The sequence below is a fragment of the Nelusetta ayraudi genome, unplaced genomic scaffold (assembly GCF_046127955.1).
Source record: "Nelusetta ayraudi isolate G7.1 ecotype Tasmania unplaced genomic scaffold, CSIRO-AGI_Nayr_v1 ptg000004l, whole genome shotgun sequence".
Taxonomy (NCBI): Eukaryota; Metazoa; Chordata; class Actinopteri; order Tetraodontiformes; family Monacanthidae; genus Nelusetta; species Nelusetta ayraudi.
Window position 1 is genome coordinate 8,255,014 of NW_027466054.1, and position 15,496 is coordinate 8,270,509.

At 41.3% G+C, this 15,496-nt stretch overlaps 1 protein-coding gene across 7 annotated transcripts in view; it reads right to left on the reverse strand.

Moving 5' to 3' along the window:
- Positions 1–291: 291 nt before the first annotated feature.
- Positions 292–15,496, reverse strand: part of inpp4b (inositol polyphosphate-4-phosphatase type II B) — a 141,752-nt gene continuing 126,547 nt past the window's right edge. For 2 of the 7 annotated variants that reach the window (XM_076032790.1, XM_076032794.1), the window contains exons 14-20: positions 15,072–15,195; positions 14,638–14,764; positions 14,197–14,337; positions 13,879–13,976; positions 12,241–12,353; positions 8,757–8,911; positions 5,119–5,470 (exon numbers count right to left, since the gene is read on the reverse strand). In XM_076032790.1, coding sequence (XP_075888905.1) covers positions 5,296–5,470; positions 8,757–8,911; positions 12,241–12,353; positions 13,879–13,976; positions 14,197–14,337; positions 14,638–14,764; positions 15,072–15,195 — 933 coding nt within the window. In that variant the 3' untranslated portion in view covers positions 5,119–5,295. Of the gene's footprint in view, positions 447–5,114; positions 5,471–8,756; positions 8,912–12,240; positions 12,354–13,878; positions 13,977–14,196; positions 14,338–14,637; positions 14,765–15,071; positions 15,196–15,496 lie in introns of those variants that run through there. The other 5 variants (XM_076032799.1, XM_076032795.1, XM_076032783.1 and 2 more) reach the window with 4 other exon arrangements.

Consider the following 15,496-nt stretch of genomic DNA (forward strand, 5'->3'; position numbering starts at 1 on the left):
CAAACTAAATAAAACACAAAATATACACAAGTCCCAGCATTTTCTTTGGTACACACAGCAAATATTTTCAAAGTTGTTTTCTTTTCTTTTTTTTAAATTAGTACATACATATATATGTATACATATATATGTATACATATATATGTATACACATATGTATATATATATATGTATATATATATATATATATATATATATATATATATATATATATATATATATATATATATATATATATATATATATATATAAAAATAAAAAATAAATATATATATATATATATTTATTTTTTATTTTTAAATAATAAATGTCCTCAGGAGTCAACTTTGCCGTAAGTTCCCTCCGGTGGTCGGTAGCACTTGGGGAAAGCCATCAGCTGCAACATGTTGAAGGCATATTTCCTGCATCTAATGTTCTTTTGAACGTTCTCAATGCGACATCCTTCTCTGGTGATTGAATGAAGACAGTGAGCAGGAATGATGGGGGAGACAAGCAAAAAAAAAAGAAAGAAAAGAAACGTGAATGGATTTTTTTTTCTAGGAATGCAATTGTTAAGTGTGACTGATTTAAAAACAGATGAATATTTAAATATGACATGACACAAAAAAGTATGCATTGTGAGTTTCTGTATATTGCAATCAAAACTCTTGCGATGGTATTTTCTGCTGCTTTGAATAAATGCGCTCAAATCAAGGGAAGATTAAAAGTCTCTGTGCTGTGTGTGCTGAGTTACAGAAATTTCAAGTGAATGAATTGACAAATGCTGAAAGATGGAGCCTTGAATAAATTGAAGTAAATTAAATTCACTGTATATTAATATCCCAGCAAATGTAAACAAAAACAAAAAAATCTGAGAATGTTTATTCAGTTTTTACTCTTGTGGAAATATAAAGAGCAAGACATTTTGCAGTGTTTGTGCCTACAAAATGTTGAATCAAGAATAATAAACACACAACGTTTCAAGATGTTTGTATTGTTTTTCTTTTACTGCAAAATAATAAATCCCAACAGGTCACTGGTATCTTTAATTCTATATAGAGGACATCAGTGATGCTGGATACAAAGTTGGGTTCAACTATTTAGTCGCAGAATTGAAATGTCTATCACAAATTACTTCCCTGCAGGCATAGAAAAAAAATGACCTATTTAAAAAGAAACATTCTGATGACCTTTGCCAGAACCTCCAAACTAGCAGGAAATAATGTATTTCTATATTATATTATTAATGTATATTACTCAAAATTCATGATGCCAACATTTGATAAAAGCCTGTGGATGAATCCCCCAGAAATGGTTTACTTCTTCTCATTCCTCCACTATTCAGAATGTGTGTGCTAAAGTATGCAATTGTGAAAATCATCCCTTTGTGATGTCAGAAAAGTTGCCCAGGTTAGTGGCAACACACCTAGCCAGTGTGTTCTCTTCTACTGTGAGGCCAATGTGTGAAAGCACCAGTTGGAGCAGGAAACTAAACCTGGGTGTCTTTTGAAGGATGTAATCAGAGGATTTAATATTCAAGAAAGGTTGACTTTTTATTTTTAAACATAATCAAGCAAGTTTTCTCTATTTGAATCTGGAATGAAAAACAAATATGTCTGTAGTATCTGAACTAATGATGACGTTGCTGTATTTCTCCATATAAGGTTTTTTTTCATTCCTTTATATCATCTAGTGAGGACGTGACCATTCCAATACATTCCGCATACTTGCAATACCTATGCCAAGAAATGAGCATACATCTGTTTTCACTGTTGGAATCAGACATTTAACATCTTGCATCATTGCATATTGTGCTATTATATTTGTAACATTACATTTATATGTTAGAATTATTACATTGAGTTGAATGTATAAATGTATTGAATGTTGCTATATGTAGTGCTTTGGTGTATATTTGCTGATCATGATCAGTGCCCTGGGGATGTTGAGAACCTTGTGAGCAAAGACTGTGTAACTCATTAAGCCTCATGAACAGTGACCTGGGGGGACCAGAGAGTGGTCAGCTGAAGGAACTGTCTTTGCGACCCTCATAAAGTTTGCGACCTGTCCAGTCACAGGGATGGGAACTTGTGGCCTGAGCTCGTCTTGCCTCAAAATGGTTTCAACAGGTCACACTGGAAGGAAGGATGGACTATTTGGCTCACGGCCAAATAAGGACCTGCTTCCTGATTCACAAACAATGACATTAACACCCAGCAACTGAAGGGAGAAGAATGGACATCCAGTCAGAGGACGACACTTGAGAAGACGTTCAGATCAGGAGTCAGATTGTTTGTCTTTGCATTTAAGGACTTTCTTGGGAGAAAGTTGTCAGTCTGACTCTGGCGACGGCCAGGACTCGACTCCAGAGATCTCTCCATCTTTTCACTAAAACTTCATAAGATTTTCCTTGTCTTCTTTTCTTCATTAAACAAACACGCGGTATCTCGGATTATGGGGTATACAAGGTGATGTTAACATTAGATCATTGGAATTGTTCACATCCGACTACGAGACCTCCCTCAGGCAAACCAGAGTGCCATCATAAGGCAGGTCTTTCATTTATTTTGTTTTGAGGGGGTCATGCTGGGTCTAATTATGATGGATTGTGATAGAAGTGCTCCTGGAACAGTCATCCAAGACAAAGTCTTCTTCTTTTTTATTTTTTTCCAGTGAGGCTTGATGTTGTTTCAGCCAGTTTCACAATTACAGCATGAGTGATAAAAGTAACAGGCATTTGAGATTTAGCCAAACATTCACTGAGAAAATGTTGGCACGAGTGAACTCTGTGGATTTTCACGGTAAATAGTTTCACAGAGAGAAAGGATGAAAGAAAACTAGTCACAGCACAATCTACGTATTATGATGAAGCTGATGTGTCCACACAATGACAGGCTGTCGGCTAAGCTGATAAAAATTATTTTTGAAGTCGTACCAGTCCAAAAATAAGTTGTCGGCTTTGTGTACACCGACTTGTTTTTACCTGCTTCTGGACCGAAATGACAAAAAAACAAAATTAGACAATTTACACATTATTATATTGAGAGTTTTTTAAGTAATTTTTTCTGTTGTTGTTCTATTTCTTTTTTGCTCTTCTTCTTTGCATTTGTAGAGCTGACGAGAAATCTTGTTGTGCTGTGCAACTTGTGGTTTACAATGACAAGAAAAGACATGTTCTTCTCTATTCCATCACCTGCGTCATTAAATCCTGGATTAGTCAATGAGAGGAAACCAGAGCGCGCCAAACGGCTGAGCCGTTGAGAACAGATTCGCTCTTGTTGCGGACCATATACACAACAAATTGACCAACACCTGCCCACAGCTACAATAAATGGATGCAAAATAAATGTTAGTTGTGACACTTACTATAATTAAGGTACCGTATTTCCTACAAGCACCACATATAGGCAACATAAACTTGGAACAAATACCAGGGACTCCATCACTAAACTGACACCTGCACCTGAAGATTGGAATGCAGACCCCAGTGGACGTTAAGATGGATATTGTGGCCACCACCTGTTCATTCATTACTCACCAAGCCATCCACCTGAAGCAGCAGAACCTCTCAACTTGGTTCTAAAAAAGTCTGTAAAATAAACCGGCTGGACATCTCTCAGGAGAGCCAAAAGACCAACCATGCAAGGCTTTTTGTCCTCTCCTATGATTCATTTCCTTTTCATAGAATTGTACTCTTGCTAATATCCGGATGTGTTGCTTCTGTCGATCAACTCTTTTGGCTGGACACTGTTCGGGCTTTTAAGGACTGAAAGAAACCCGATTGAAATTGAACTTTGTGGACCAAGCTTCATTGGCCGGCCTTAAGCCTGTCAGCTGCTTCAAGCACCTTCCCCAGTGGTGTGGTAGGACTTAACTGGCCTCTCTGTAGTTAATGAGAACAATTACATTCACATAGACATAACCCATTTTAGAGAGGAATTGATTTACTTTGATGGTGCCTTTTTTTTTGTTTATTCGGTTAAAATTCTTTCAAGTTATTGAATGAATATACTCCATACTGTGAAAGTATGGTATATGATAAGTTAAAAGGTGCCTTGAAGAAAATTGCAATTGATTGATTGAATTACTACTAGTAGGACTTTATTGATTGACTGATTAATTGTTTTGCTAAATAATAATAATAATAATAATAATAATAATAATAATATTTTTTTTTTCTTTCTATGACTGTTCTCTTGAAGAATTTCAAGCATCTTTTGTTAAATATACAACCGGTACATTCAATTCTGTGTTTGTGTTTCATTAATCCTCACACAGCTCCTTAAATCAAACCTTGCATTAGTTTGTTATATTACATTTAACTGTAGCCAAACTTATAATTAGTGTTCCACAAACACTGAAGGCCCAGATCCACAAGGTGATTGAAGGCTTTTGTGCCAGAAAATCTGTGCAAATTAGCAGCAAAAACAGTGCGTCCTATCCACAGAGCGGACGTAAAGGTAATAAAGTGGCGGAAGATGCGTTGAGGCGAAGTGGCAGGCCTGCAACAGACTCTTTTGATTATATATAATCAGCCATTTCGTGTAAAATGACACCTCCTTTTGTGCAAATATGCCTCATTCGAAACAGCGCCAGATTCACATAGGGTTTACGCTCACGTTCGCACGTACTTTGACGGACATGGATAAGACGCAAAGGTGGCAGAGAGCACGGCCGCTAAGTCGCCGCAAAACACGCTGCAAATTAACACTTTCCTTCCTCAAATTTGGTATATGTGTGTGTGTGTGCATGTGTGAGCATGCGCGTGAATCAAAATGAAAAAAGAATGCTGAAGAGTTTGTCAGGAAACTTTTTGTACTTTTTGTACTGAGAAATTTGGGGAAATGAGTTGTAGTGTCTGAAGCATCTAGTCCCATACGTCATAAGCCATTGTATAAGAAAACAGGACGAAAAGGCAGTTAACCATGCCGTCTGTGAATGGGTTTCTTCTAGCAAGAGGAAGCAAGGTTGTAGACCTAAAGACAGAGGTTTCTCCACTTCCCTATACATATTACATGTTTAACATTTCCCGTGCATGTTCTGTAAACCATCCCAAAATTAAAACTTACTTCTATATAAGAAGTCAACGAGGATTCCTTCATCATCATCGACACACCCCTGCTGCAGCCTGACAATCCCCTGCAGAGTAAAAGGTTTGACGCACATTTTTTGTTTGTTTTTGCTTTCGGCTCTGAAACCAACTTCTAGTCTACCACTTGCCCTGAATCCCTCGCTAGATCAGCACTGACGCTCGTGAAGAGCCACCCTTCAACGCAGAAGGAAGAAGAAGTGAGCAGAGATGGCGTTGTCAGCAATTTATTGATATTTTGCAAGCAGAAAAACAAGACTTAAAATAAGCCACACAACCAGTAAGTGGGAGCTAACGAGCAGCAGGGCAATGGGGTAAAAATGTCGCGACGCTGGTTTGCTCTCTCTGACGGCGCCGGCCTCGGGGTCTTCCCACTGCCCAACATCCCCCTGGGTGAGCCGACTGCAGGGGGGCCCAGCAGAGTGCGACACAACCAACAGAGACAGATAAAGACACTCAGGTGTTAGTAGAGTCTAGACAGAGAAATTTAAGAAGAAAAAGAGAAGCTATTGTTTCTGCTAATGTAGGTGGGAAACAGGAAAGCCCAGGTAGACTCTGAGCCTCTTGGTGTTAAAACAAACAAAGAAAAAAAAAGCCACAGACAAGCATGGATATGAAAAAAGATGGAGATGAGTGGCGGGCCAGGCATGCAGCTGAGCTGACTGAGCACAAAGAAATGAGTTCTGAACGTGTTCTTAATTGCATCTGATTCATCTGACGGTGCCTTCGGCAATTGTCGGTGTAAAGCTGCTTGTTAAATTTGCTGGAGGATACAGACTTATTTGTTTATTCATTGGCGGATAGCATTCCACTGTATTTCTATCTGTTCTGGACAGGGATGACTCACATGACCACAAAGCCTCCGAATCTTCCCACCGGGGAAAAGGGGGAATACTGGCGAACCACTTGACTGAACAGACGCGTGTCTGGATTTAGGACGCTGTCTTATTACAAACTTTGCTCACTCCAAAATGATTCTCTAAATTTCTAAATTTTCAGCCAAACTTGAGCTATCATGCTGGATATAAACCCTGCCACTGTTTTCAGTTGTAGTTCCACATTAAAACTTAAGAGGCAATGAAGGAATAAAGTAGCACCAAGCAGGCAACAAAAGAAAGAAGAAAAAAAAGAGTGACAGAAGCAACGAGCCAGTGTGTTCTCTTCTACTATGAGGCCAATGTGTGAAAGCACCAGTTGGAGCAGGAAACTAAACCTGGGTGTCTCTTGCAGGATGTAATCAGAGGAATTAATATTCAAGAAAGGTTGACTTTTTATTTTTAAACATAATCAAGCAAGTTTTCTCTATTTGAATCTGGAATGAAAAACAAAGATGTCAAAATGGGATATAAATGAAGGCACCTTTAATAGAACGTGTTTGGACAACTCAGCATTAGCGTCATTCATTCAGGTCCACTCACGCCAAAGCACCTTTCTAAAGTGCCATCATAAGGCAGGTCTTTCATTTATTTTGTTTTGAGGGGGTCTTTGTAATTGCATATGATTCATCTGACGGTGCCTTCGGCAATTGTCAGAGTAAAGCTGCTTGTTAAATTTGCTGGAGGATACAGACTTATTTGTTTATTCATTTGCGGATAGCATTCCACTCTAATACTGGCGAAGCACTTGCCTGAACAGACACGTGTCTGGATTTAGGACACTGCCTTATTACAAACTTTGCCCACTCCAAAATTATTCTCTAAATTTCTAAATTTTCAGCCAAAGTTGAGCTATCACGCTGGATATAAACCCTGCCACTGTTTTCAGTTGTAGTTCCACATTAAAACTTAAGAGGCAATAAAGAAATAAAGTAGCACCAAGCAGGCAACAAAAGAAAGAAGAAAAAAAAAGAGTGACAGAAGCAATGAGCCAGGCGCTGGTAGAAGCGAAGCATAATCTATCAGCGACGACACGTTACCACTGCTCGGCTATCTGGAAGATGTGAGTAAATTTTTGAGTTCTACTTGACGTGTATGTGGTTAAGAGGTTCTACAATAATAGTTTACATTTACACACAATTTTTACATTACATTTTTTATAATCACGTTTAAACTCATTTCTGAAAATCAAGGATGAATTTATTGCCCTAATATCAGTGACGCTGTGACTTATGAACTTGTTTTGTTTTGTGTGTTGAGGTGCAAATGCCTGAAATTCATTTAATTATGTGCATTGATTTAAGAAGTTTCATCGTACAGCAAGGACTTTTTACTTATGTTTATACATTTATAGCTCATATTTGCTCTATTGTTGTATGTGGTTCTAAATTTGCTTTGTTCATACGCATGTATGTGCTTTCAAACTATAAATGATTGAATTATCGTTGGGATAGGCTCCAGCAGACCCCCGTGACCATGAGCTCGGGAAGAAGCTGGTATAGAAAATGAATGAATGAATGAATTATCGTTCTATCACAATTGCATGTTGCCTCTTTTCTTTTCACTATAACTCTAGTTTTTTGGCAGTCTTTGTGACAACACAAAACAAAAAGGTAATTGCTCTAACCTCTGTGTTGGTATGTGTTTGCACATGCATGTTTTCAGTGTGTGTGAGTAGGTGCTCATGGCAACTCTTCATGCCAGCTCAACAAAAGTCAGCGCAACACCCCTGGCACTGACATCTGGACACGCCCCCACTGACCAACTGGATGTTAATCAGTTCAACAGTCGCAAGAGTTTCCTCCCTTTATGATCCGACTCACCTTTAAGACAAAAACCAATTTCATTTTTATCATCCTTTCTGAAACACTAGCAGTAAACCTACAAATGGTGTCTTGATTGTCCTATGGTTTTCAAACACAGGAGTTCCGAATGAATACACGCCTGCGCTTGAGATAAGAGTCATATAAAAGAAGGGGAGACCTACATGAACAGGTCTCTGCCTGCATGCAAAATTATCTCACACCGAGTGCATTTGAGGTAATGATGGAGTCTGTTGAGGTAACCCCCCCCCCCCAAAAAAAAAAATTGTTGACTGTATAAATTGTTGACAACTCCACGTAAATACGAGAAATACCGTACACGCACATGGGGAAGCACGCTTTACAACAAACTCGACAGAGGCTGAGAAGAAGACAATTCTGAAACGAAAGTTTGCTGTCATTTTTTTTTAGTAGTAGTAAAATTGTGTGCAATTTGCAAAATATGCCGTCATAATCCGTCACCACGTTCTCGGCCCAAGTTTGTTTGTTGCTCCTCTTTGTTTTACCCTTCTTAACAAGACAAGTCACTTGTATTTTCACTGCTTCAAAGTGAGACTCGGGTGCAGCATCTGACTGTTGAGAGTATTTTGCATTGAAATTCATTTTCAAATGTGAAACTTTGTTTCTCAAATGTGAGTTTGCTTGCCTCGGCAGAAAAAAACAGTAAGCACAACATTTGACTGTGAAACATTTGTGAATTTGTGAATTTTTTTTTGTTTGAGCCATAAATGTTCAAACTCACTGAAGGGCTTGACAAGATAAGTCTGAAGCGTAACATCCCGTATCATCATCGTGTCAAACTGCACTGATGAATCAGACTAATGCATGTGATGAATTGCCGTGCTTTGTGATTAACTTGTGAACCGTAAGGCATCAGTAGGTGAAACAGCCCATTGAAAGTGCATGAATGAAAACAAATTGGGAGGAATGTCTTAACACACGGAATGTGGAGCGGTATGGGTTGAATGTTTGACTGGCAGATTGTCTCACCTCCGCATACAGTCCAGAGCACGGATGAAGAAATCCTTGCTGAGCTGGTGTTCATCTCGTAGGAGGGCACACTGCTCTAATGTGACAGACATGGATGTCCGGTCTTTGGCACTTTTACAGCTGGTAAACCTGATGCCATTTAACCTTCGGCAAATCTGGAGGGAGGTAAGAAAACGCAACGATAACGTTCAGCAATGTCAGATCACATATTTCAGTCGTTCATTCGAGACACTGATTTATGGCCAAAGTAATTTCAAAGAGGTTGGACTTTGGAGAAGGCTTGGAACAACAGCACTTAGAGGTGAAAAAGGGCAAAAGCTCCAAGTCCTATTTTAATTCCACCAAGTTGCCACCGGCAGTGTTACACAAATAGAAATATGACGCGCACTGGCACTTTTCCCCCCTTCCCACTGATTATTTGTAAAGGCTGCCTACCTTGCAGACAAGGTAAATAAATTTCAGTCTTGCAGCCGTTATCAATGTCGCCTTGCATCCAGAAGGTCGCAGGTTCTAATCTCATCCGGACTCTTTCACTGTGGAGTTTGCTTGTTCTCCCTGTATCTGTGTGGGTTTCTCTCTCTAGGTACTCCAGCTTCCTCCCAAACTCCAGACATATACACGTTATGCATACATTAGTATTGGCACTCAGATCAGTGAGAGCGGATCTGAACCGAGCCATCAGGACAGCTAAACGTGACCACAGTCGGAAGATCAAAGGTTTCTTCCAGGACTCCAGCAAGACCAGGCAACTGTGGCAGGGAATTCAGTCTGTAACAGATTACAGAGCAGCAACCACACCCTGTCCAGACGACATTGGCTTCCTCGACGAGCTGAATAACTTCTTCGGAAGGTTTGAAGCTCTCAATAACAACCCTGCGAGGAAAGCTAACCCTCCCCTGAGAGCCCTGAGGAAGGTCAACGCACGCGGAAAGCTGTTGACCCTGACAACATTCCGGGACGGCTGATCAAGGAATGTGCAGTCCAGCTGGCACCCGTATGCACAGACATCTTCAACACCTCACTTGGCCAGACCATCGTCCCCTCGTGCTTCAAGGCAGCCACGATAGTTCCAGTACCTAAAACATCAACCATAACATGCCTTAACGACTTTCGTCCTGTCGCACTTACACCCATCATCATGAAGTGCTTCGAGAGAGTCGTAAAGGACCACATCGTCTCCATACTCCCATCATCATTCGACCCGTTCCAGTTCGCATACCAGCCCAACCGCTCCACTGAGGATGCTATCTCCACTGCTCTCCACCTGAGCACCTGGATGAGAAGAACACCCACGTACGGATGCTGTTCTTGCATTTCAGCTCAGCATTCAATACGATCATCCCCCTGGACCTGGAATGCAAGCTGGGACCATTGGGCCTCAACACATCCCTGACTGCTGGACTTTCTCTCAGACAGAACCCAGTCTGTGCGGGGGCGGGGGGGGGACGACACACACAACAACTCTGGTGTCACATCCCTGAACATCGGTACCCCCCAAGGCTGCGTTTTGAGCCCCTTGCTGTTCGCCCTGATGACACATGACTGCCGTCCGAAGTATAACTCCAACCATATCATCAAGTATGCGGATGACACTACAGTTGTAGGCCTCATCCGGGACAACGATGAAATGGCTTACAGAGAGGAAGTGGAACATCTACAGCTCTGGTGCAAGTCGAACAATCTGATCCTGAATGTCAACAAGACGAAGGAAATGATTGTGGACTTCAGGAGATCCAGACCCAGCCACACACCCCTCCTCGTCAATGACACAGCTGTGGAAGTCGTGAGTAGCACCAAGTTCTTGGGGGTGCACATCACCGACAGTCTCAGCTGGTCAGTCTACACCTCCTCCCTGGCGAAGAAAGCACAGCAGCGGCTGCACTTCTTACGGATGAGCAGAGCCTCCCTCCCGCCCCCCCATCCTGATGAACTTCTACAGAGGGACCATCGAGAGCCTGCTGACCAACTGAATCCCTGTCTGGTGTGGTAGCTGCAGAGCTGTGGACTGGAAACCTCTGCAGAGGGTGGTGAGGACAGCGGAGAAGATCATCTGGTCCCCGCTCCCCGCCATCAAAGACGTTGCAGATAGCTGTTGCCTATCAAAAGCCAAGCGGATCCTGTCCGACCCCACCCACCCTAACCATGGTCTGTTCCGCAGACCATGGTCTGCATCTGCTGCAGAACAACCAGATTCACAAACAGTTACTTTCCCCTGGCCATCAGACTGTTAAACACCAGTTAACCCCCCACCTCCCTGCTGCTACTGACTACACCGTCACCAGCATCAGATCACTATTCTACACATGTACAGCCTACATACCCCTCCACCTGGTCACTGTTATTGTGTCTATTCTGTTCATACTGTTTATACTTGTTAGAGAAAGATAAAGATGCTTTTATATTTTATCTCATGATATGCTTAAAGATGCTTTTATATTTTATAGTTGATATGCTTATAATTGCTGCAAATAAAATATAATAACCACAGCTTTGAAGCCGACATTAACCACAGCTTGAAGCCGACATTCTACAGGAGAAAAACAAAGCAGAGAGTCAAGGAACAGCTTGACCGCACTTGGCTTGGGAGGCCAATTGTACCAAGTCTTCTTTGTGATGACGTAAAGAGGAACGTGGGAGAAGAAGACGGTGTAGCAAAACAGCATAAACCACATTTTTTGAAACTAACGTATGTCTCATCATCCAACCTTAGGCTAACCCAACCCATGTAACTAAGAACTGCCCTAATGGTAATAAAAAGAGGCTTGCAGCCGGAGGCACTTCAGAGTGGGGTAGATGGACTGTAACTGATGTTGCCCTCCGTCACTGCTCTCCTCGCTAGAGAGAAAGATATACTAACTCCTGTGTGTTTCTTTTATACTTTGTAGGTTTGAACCTGACAATACTCCACCATACCTCGTCGCTGTTTATACTGTTTATACTATGTATATTTTACTCTATTTTTTTCACACCAACATTCTACCTCCAGATATCCCATATTTTTATATCTTGTATTCATCTCAGCTTGTATATAGATTTAAGTTAGTTGCTGTACTTCTGGAACTGGGCAACGACATTCCGTTGTGAAATGAATCACTGTCGTGTTTCTTTTCCCGATGACAATAAAGAAAGTCTAAGTCTAAGTCTAAGACATTATACAAATCAGCAAACTCTTAAGTTGTCCATAGCTATGAGTGTGAATTATTGTGACCCTGTGATAAACTCGCCAACTTATACAAGGTTTCCAAGGTTTGTGACCTGGGTATGAGGTAACCAAGTCGACCAATCCTGCTGGGGCACGGACACGTTTCATCAGATTCAGTCAAGTTTCAAATCCAGTGAAGATTGTGAGAAATTTGATCGATGGCTGTATTTACACTATTCTGCAAGAGGGGATTTTAAGCTGTCTTTTTTACTTGCACGCACGCACGCACGCACGCACGCACGCACGCACGCACGCACGCACGCACGCACAGCAACCGCTCACCGTTCCAGCAGTCCACAGTATCTCCACATTCTTTCTCTTCTTTGTGACTACATTCTGGCCCAGGGTTTCAAGTAATTCCTTTATGTCAGTCTGGCTCTGAAAACATGGTAGACCTGTTCACCAAAAGCGAAAAAAAAGGATGAAAAGAAATGTTTAACATAACATGCATGTCGTATACCAAATGCGTCACATTTTGAGCTTATCTTGAGAGATTATCTTGACCTGGTCTAGAAAAAAGAAGGACACATAATTGTATTTATGGGTAATGAAGAGGTGGAAAAGGAGGACTGTGGTCGACGGACGGACATAAAACTCGAAAAGGGCTCAGCTGAGGCTCTCCTTCCTGAGGAAGTTACAGAATTGTTCACCGACGTACTGCACAATGGCTCAAAAAATTTGGCTTGCAATCATCAGGATACTCACAGAAAAGGGTGGGGTCAATACTTTCGCACACAGCACTTTCAAATTTTTTCTTTCCATTGCACAATTTTGTATATCTTTGTGTTGGTCTTAAATAAACATAAAATTCCTATAAAGTATATTTATAATGAGACATAATGTTAGCAAGCCAGTGCATGTAGAAGCACTTAGAGTTAGGGCTGCACAGCAGAAAACAGGAAGGGTCTGTCCCTGCTTGTGTAGTCACACCTTAAGACAGCGTAAACTGTACTCAGACCTTTCCACTGTCTGAGATAGTCAGATCCATTCGCACAGACAGGAGGTACAAGCGATATCCTGTTTTTCTCCACTGACATCAGGAAATGGTATCATTTGTTCAGAGCTTGTATCACCATTCTGAGGCACAGTGAGCATATTGATTAATCAACTGCTGATGAGAGCGGAAAATAACAGACTATATGTATATATGATATATGTTCAGCACTGAAAAGAGTTTTATATATGTGTACCGTAATTTCTGGACTATAAGCCGCTACTTTTTTCCCATGCTTTGAACCCTGCGGCTTATACAACGGTGCGGCTAATCTATGTTTTTTTTTGTTTTTACAGCTAACTAGGGGATCTTCTCCACTATGGATTTTTGGGTGGGCTCGGGAAAGAGTGAGACAGGCAGTTCGCGCGAACAACAAAAGCAAAAGTGGAACCAAATGCAGTACGAGAGACACAACGAGAGCAAGACAGTTTGCGCAAAGGAAGTTTTCATGCACAAATCCTCATTGTGGAAAACAAATGAAGAATTGCATATGATGCAGCTTTTAAGTTAAAGGCAGTCGGTCTGCTGTCAAAGAAGGAAATAGAGGAATACTGATAATTTCTATCACAAGAAAAGGGTGAACAGAACAAGTCAATCAAACAATGTTTCTGAGCACGGCACGCTCGCGCTCTCGTCTGTATGTTCTCTTGTCTTTATGCGCTCTGTCTTTGTGAGCTCCGGTGCGTATATATATATACATATATATATATATACAGGGCAGGAAAAAAGTCCCTGTGGGGAGACCAGGCACAACTCCCAGCGTGGACTGCCCCATGAGAAAACATGCTTTTGTACCTCTCTACAACTTTGTTCAAGTAATACAGTGACACACAAACATCCAAAATGTAACGCAAACATGTCCTTATGGAAGAGTTGAGCGCAGGTAAGAGAATATAGCTAAACAAAACAAAAGCTCCTGCACTTACATTCTGTTGGCACCTTCTCACTTAATAACTTGTAATAGGCCTCAAGCATCTCAAAGTTCTTCTGGTTTATTCTTTCTTGTAGAGAAATGTCTCCAAACCTGTGAGAAGCACAAAGAAAGCTGGTTCATTCATTAAAAGATAAATAAATATCTCAGCCAACTACTATTGCTACTATTTTGATTTTATAGCAGGTGTTGTCATTGTAAATCATGCATGACTTGACTTTGACATTATTTTGAAATACCTGCAGAAACAAAACAAAACGTAGAAAAAGTAGGGAAAAAACATCCCAGATAACAAGAAGCTCCGCTAATGTACCTCTCAGCAATAGTTTGCTGTTCATTGATGCCCACATTGAACAGCACCGGGAATACGCGTAGAGGCTTGCCCTCCTTGATCTCCTCTGGCAAGGACTGGAAAACCAGCCGTGGTAATGGCACTTCGACAGTGAAGTGGTCTCTGGAGGAAGAAAAACAAATGCAAGTTAGAGATGAAACAATTCGGAACGGAGGCCCGGTGCCCGCGGTACAATTTGAAACGTTTGGGAAGTTGTGCAATTTGATATGTGCAATAGGCTTTGGCAAGCCCTGTGTGCGCACACCATCTTATGCTTGACAGGTGAGAGCAAAAGACTCACACAGGTGACTACTGTGTGAGGCTACCTCACTGGAGCCTGGGATGAATAAAAACAATTCTAATCATAAAAATGGGACCCCAGAGGGGCAAAAAAAACACATAAATCACATGAGTATTTCTCACCGTCGGCCACACACTAAAGGCTGGAGATCGCCAAACTCGTCCGTCTTGGCCTCGGTGATCTGAAACACGACTCTGTGCAGGTCTGAGATACCGACCTCCATGTCCTCCAGCATGCCAACCTCTTCACCTGAGTGACACATGACGAACAGACTGACTGTGATGATGTTTGCATCCTCTTTTGTGTTCAGCACAATGGTTACAAAGCCTCAGCAATATCTGGATAAAAACACTGATCACAAAAAAAAAAAAAAAATACGTTTCAGTGCTGGGGCTTCTGATTGAGCTATAATTGGCGCGTTTTTATCTTAGTTTTTAATCGTCCTCAACATTTACCGCAAGCGCCTGTAGTAGAGATAAAAGCGCCTGTAAAAGAGCAAAGTTCATTTCACTCTTATGACGCTAGATGAGATTCTACCCTTAAGAGATTTACTCACTGTAGGTGCTGAGAAGGCTTTCAAACTGGGCCACCAGGCCTACCAGGTGAAGTTGCTTTAGGAAGCCTTTGTCTTGCATTCCCGCATACAGCTTCATGACAAAGCCACAGGCCAAGGCTGCCAGCTGGAAAACACACATGAAGCCGCACAACTGTTAGCAGGCAAGTACTGGCTCTGATTAGTTGAGCTTTAAGACAAGAGTATTTGTGCATGTTTCAAATTCTTTCACGTTGTGTACTTTGCCGAGGCAATTAAACCTTATTTGTGTGTGTACTCTATTTATATAAGCTGTGGGTAGTAAATGTGTGCTTGTACTGTATGTACAGTATGCAATTAAAGGAAGGAGTGCACCGTCAACTGACTACAAATTATTGCACCAAGCACCTGCGTGCCAAAGGTTTAGAGGGTCATGCAGGAGCATGGTA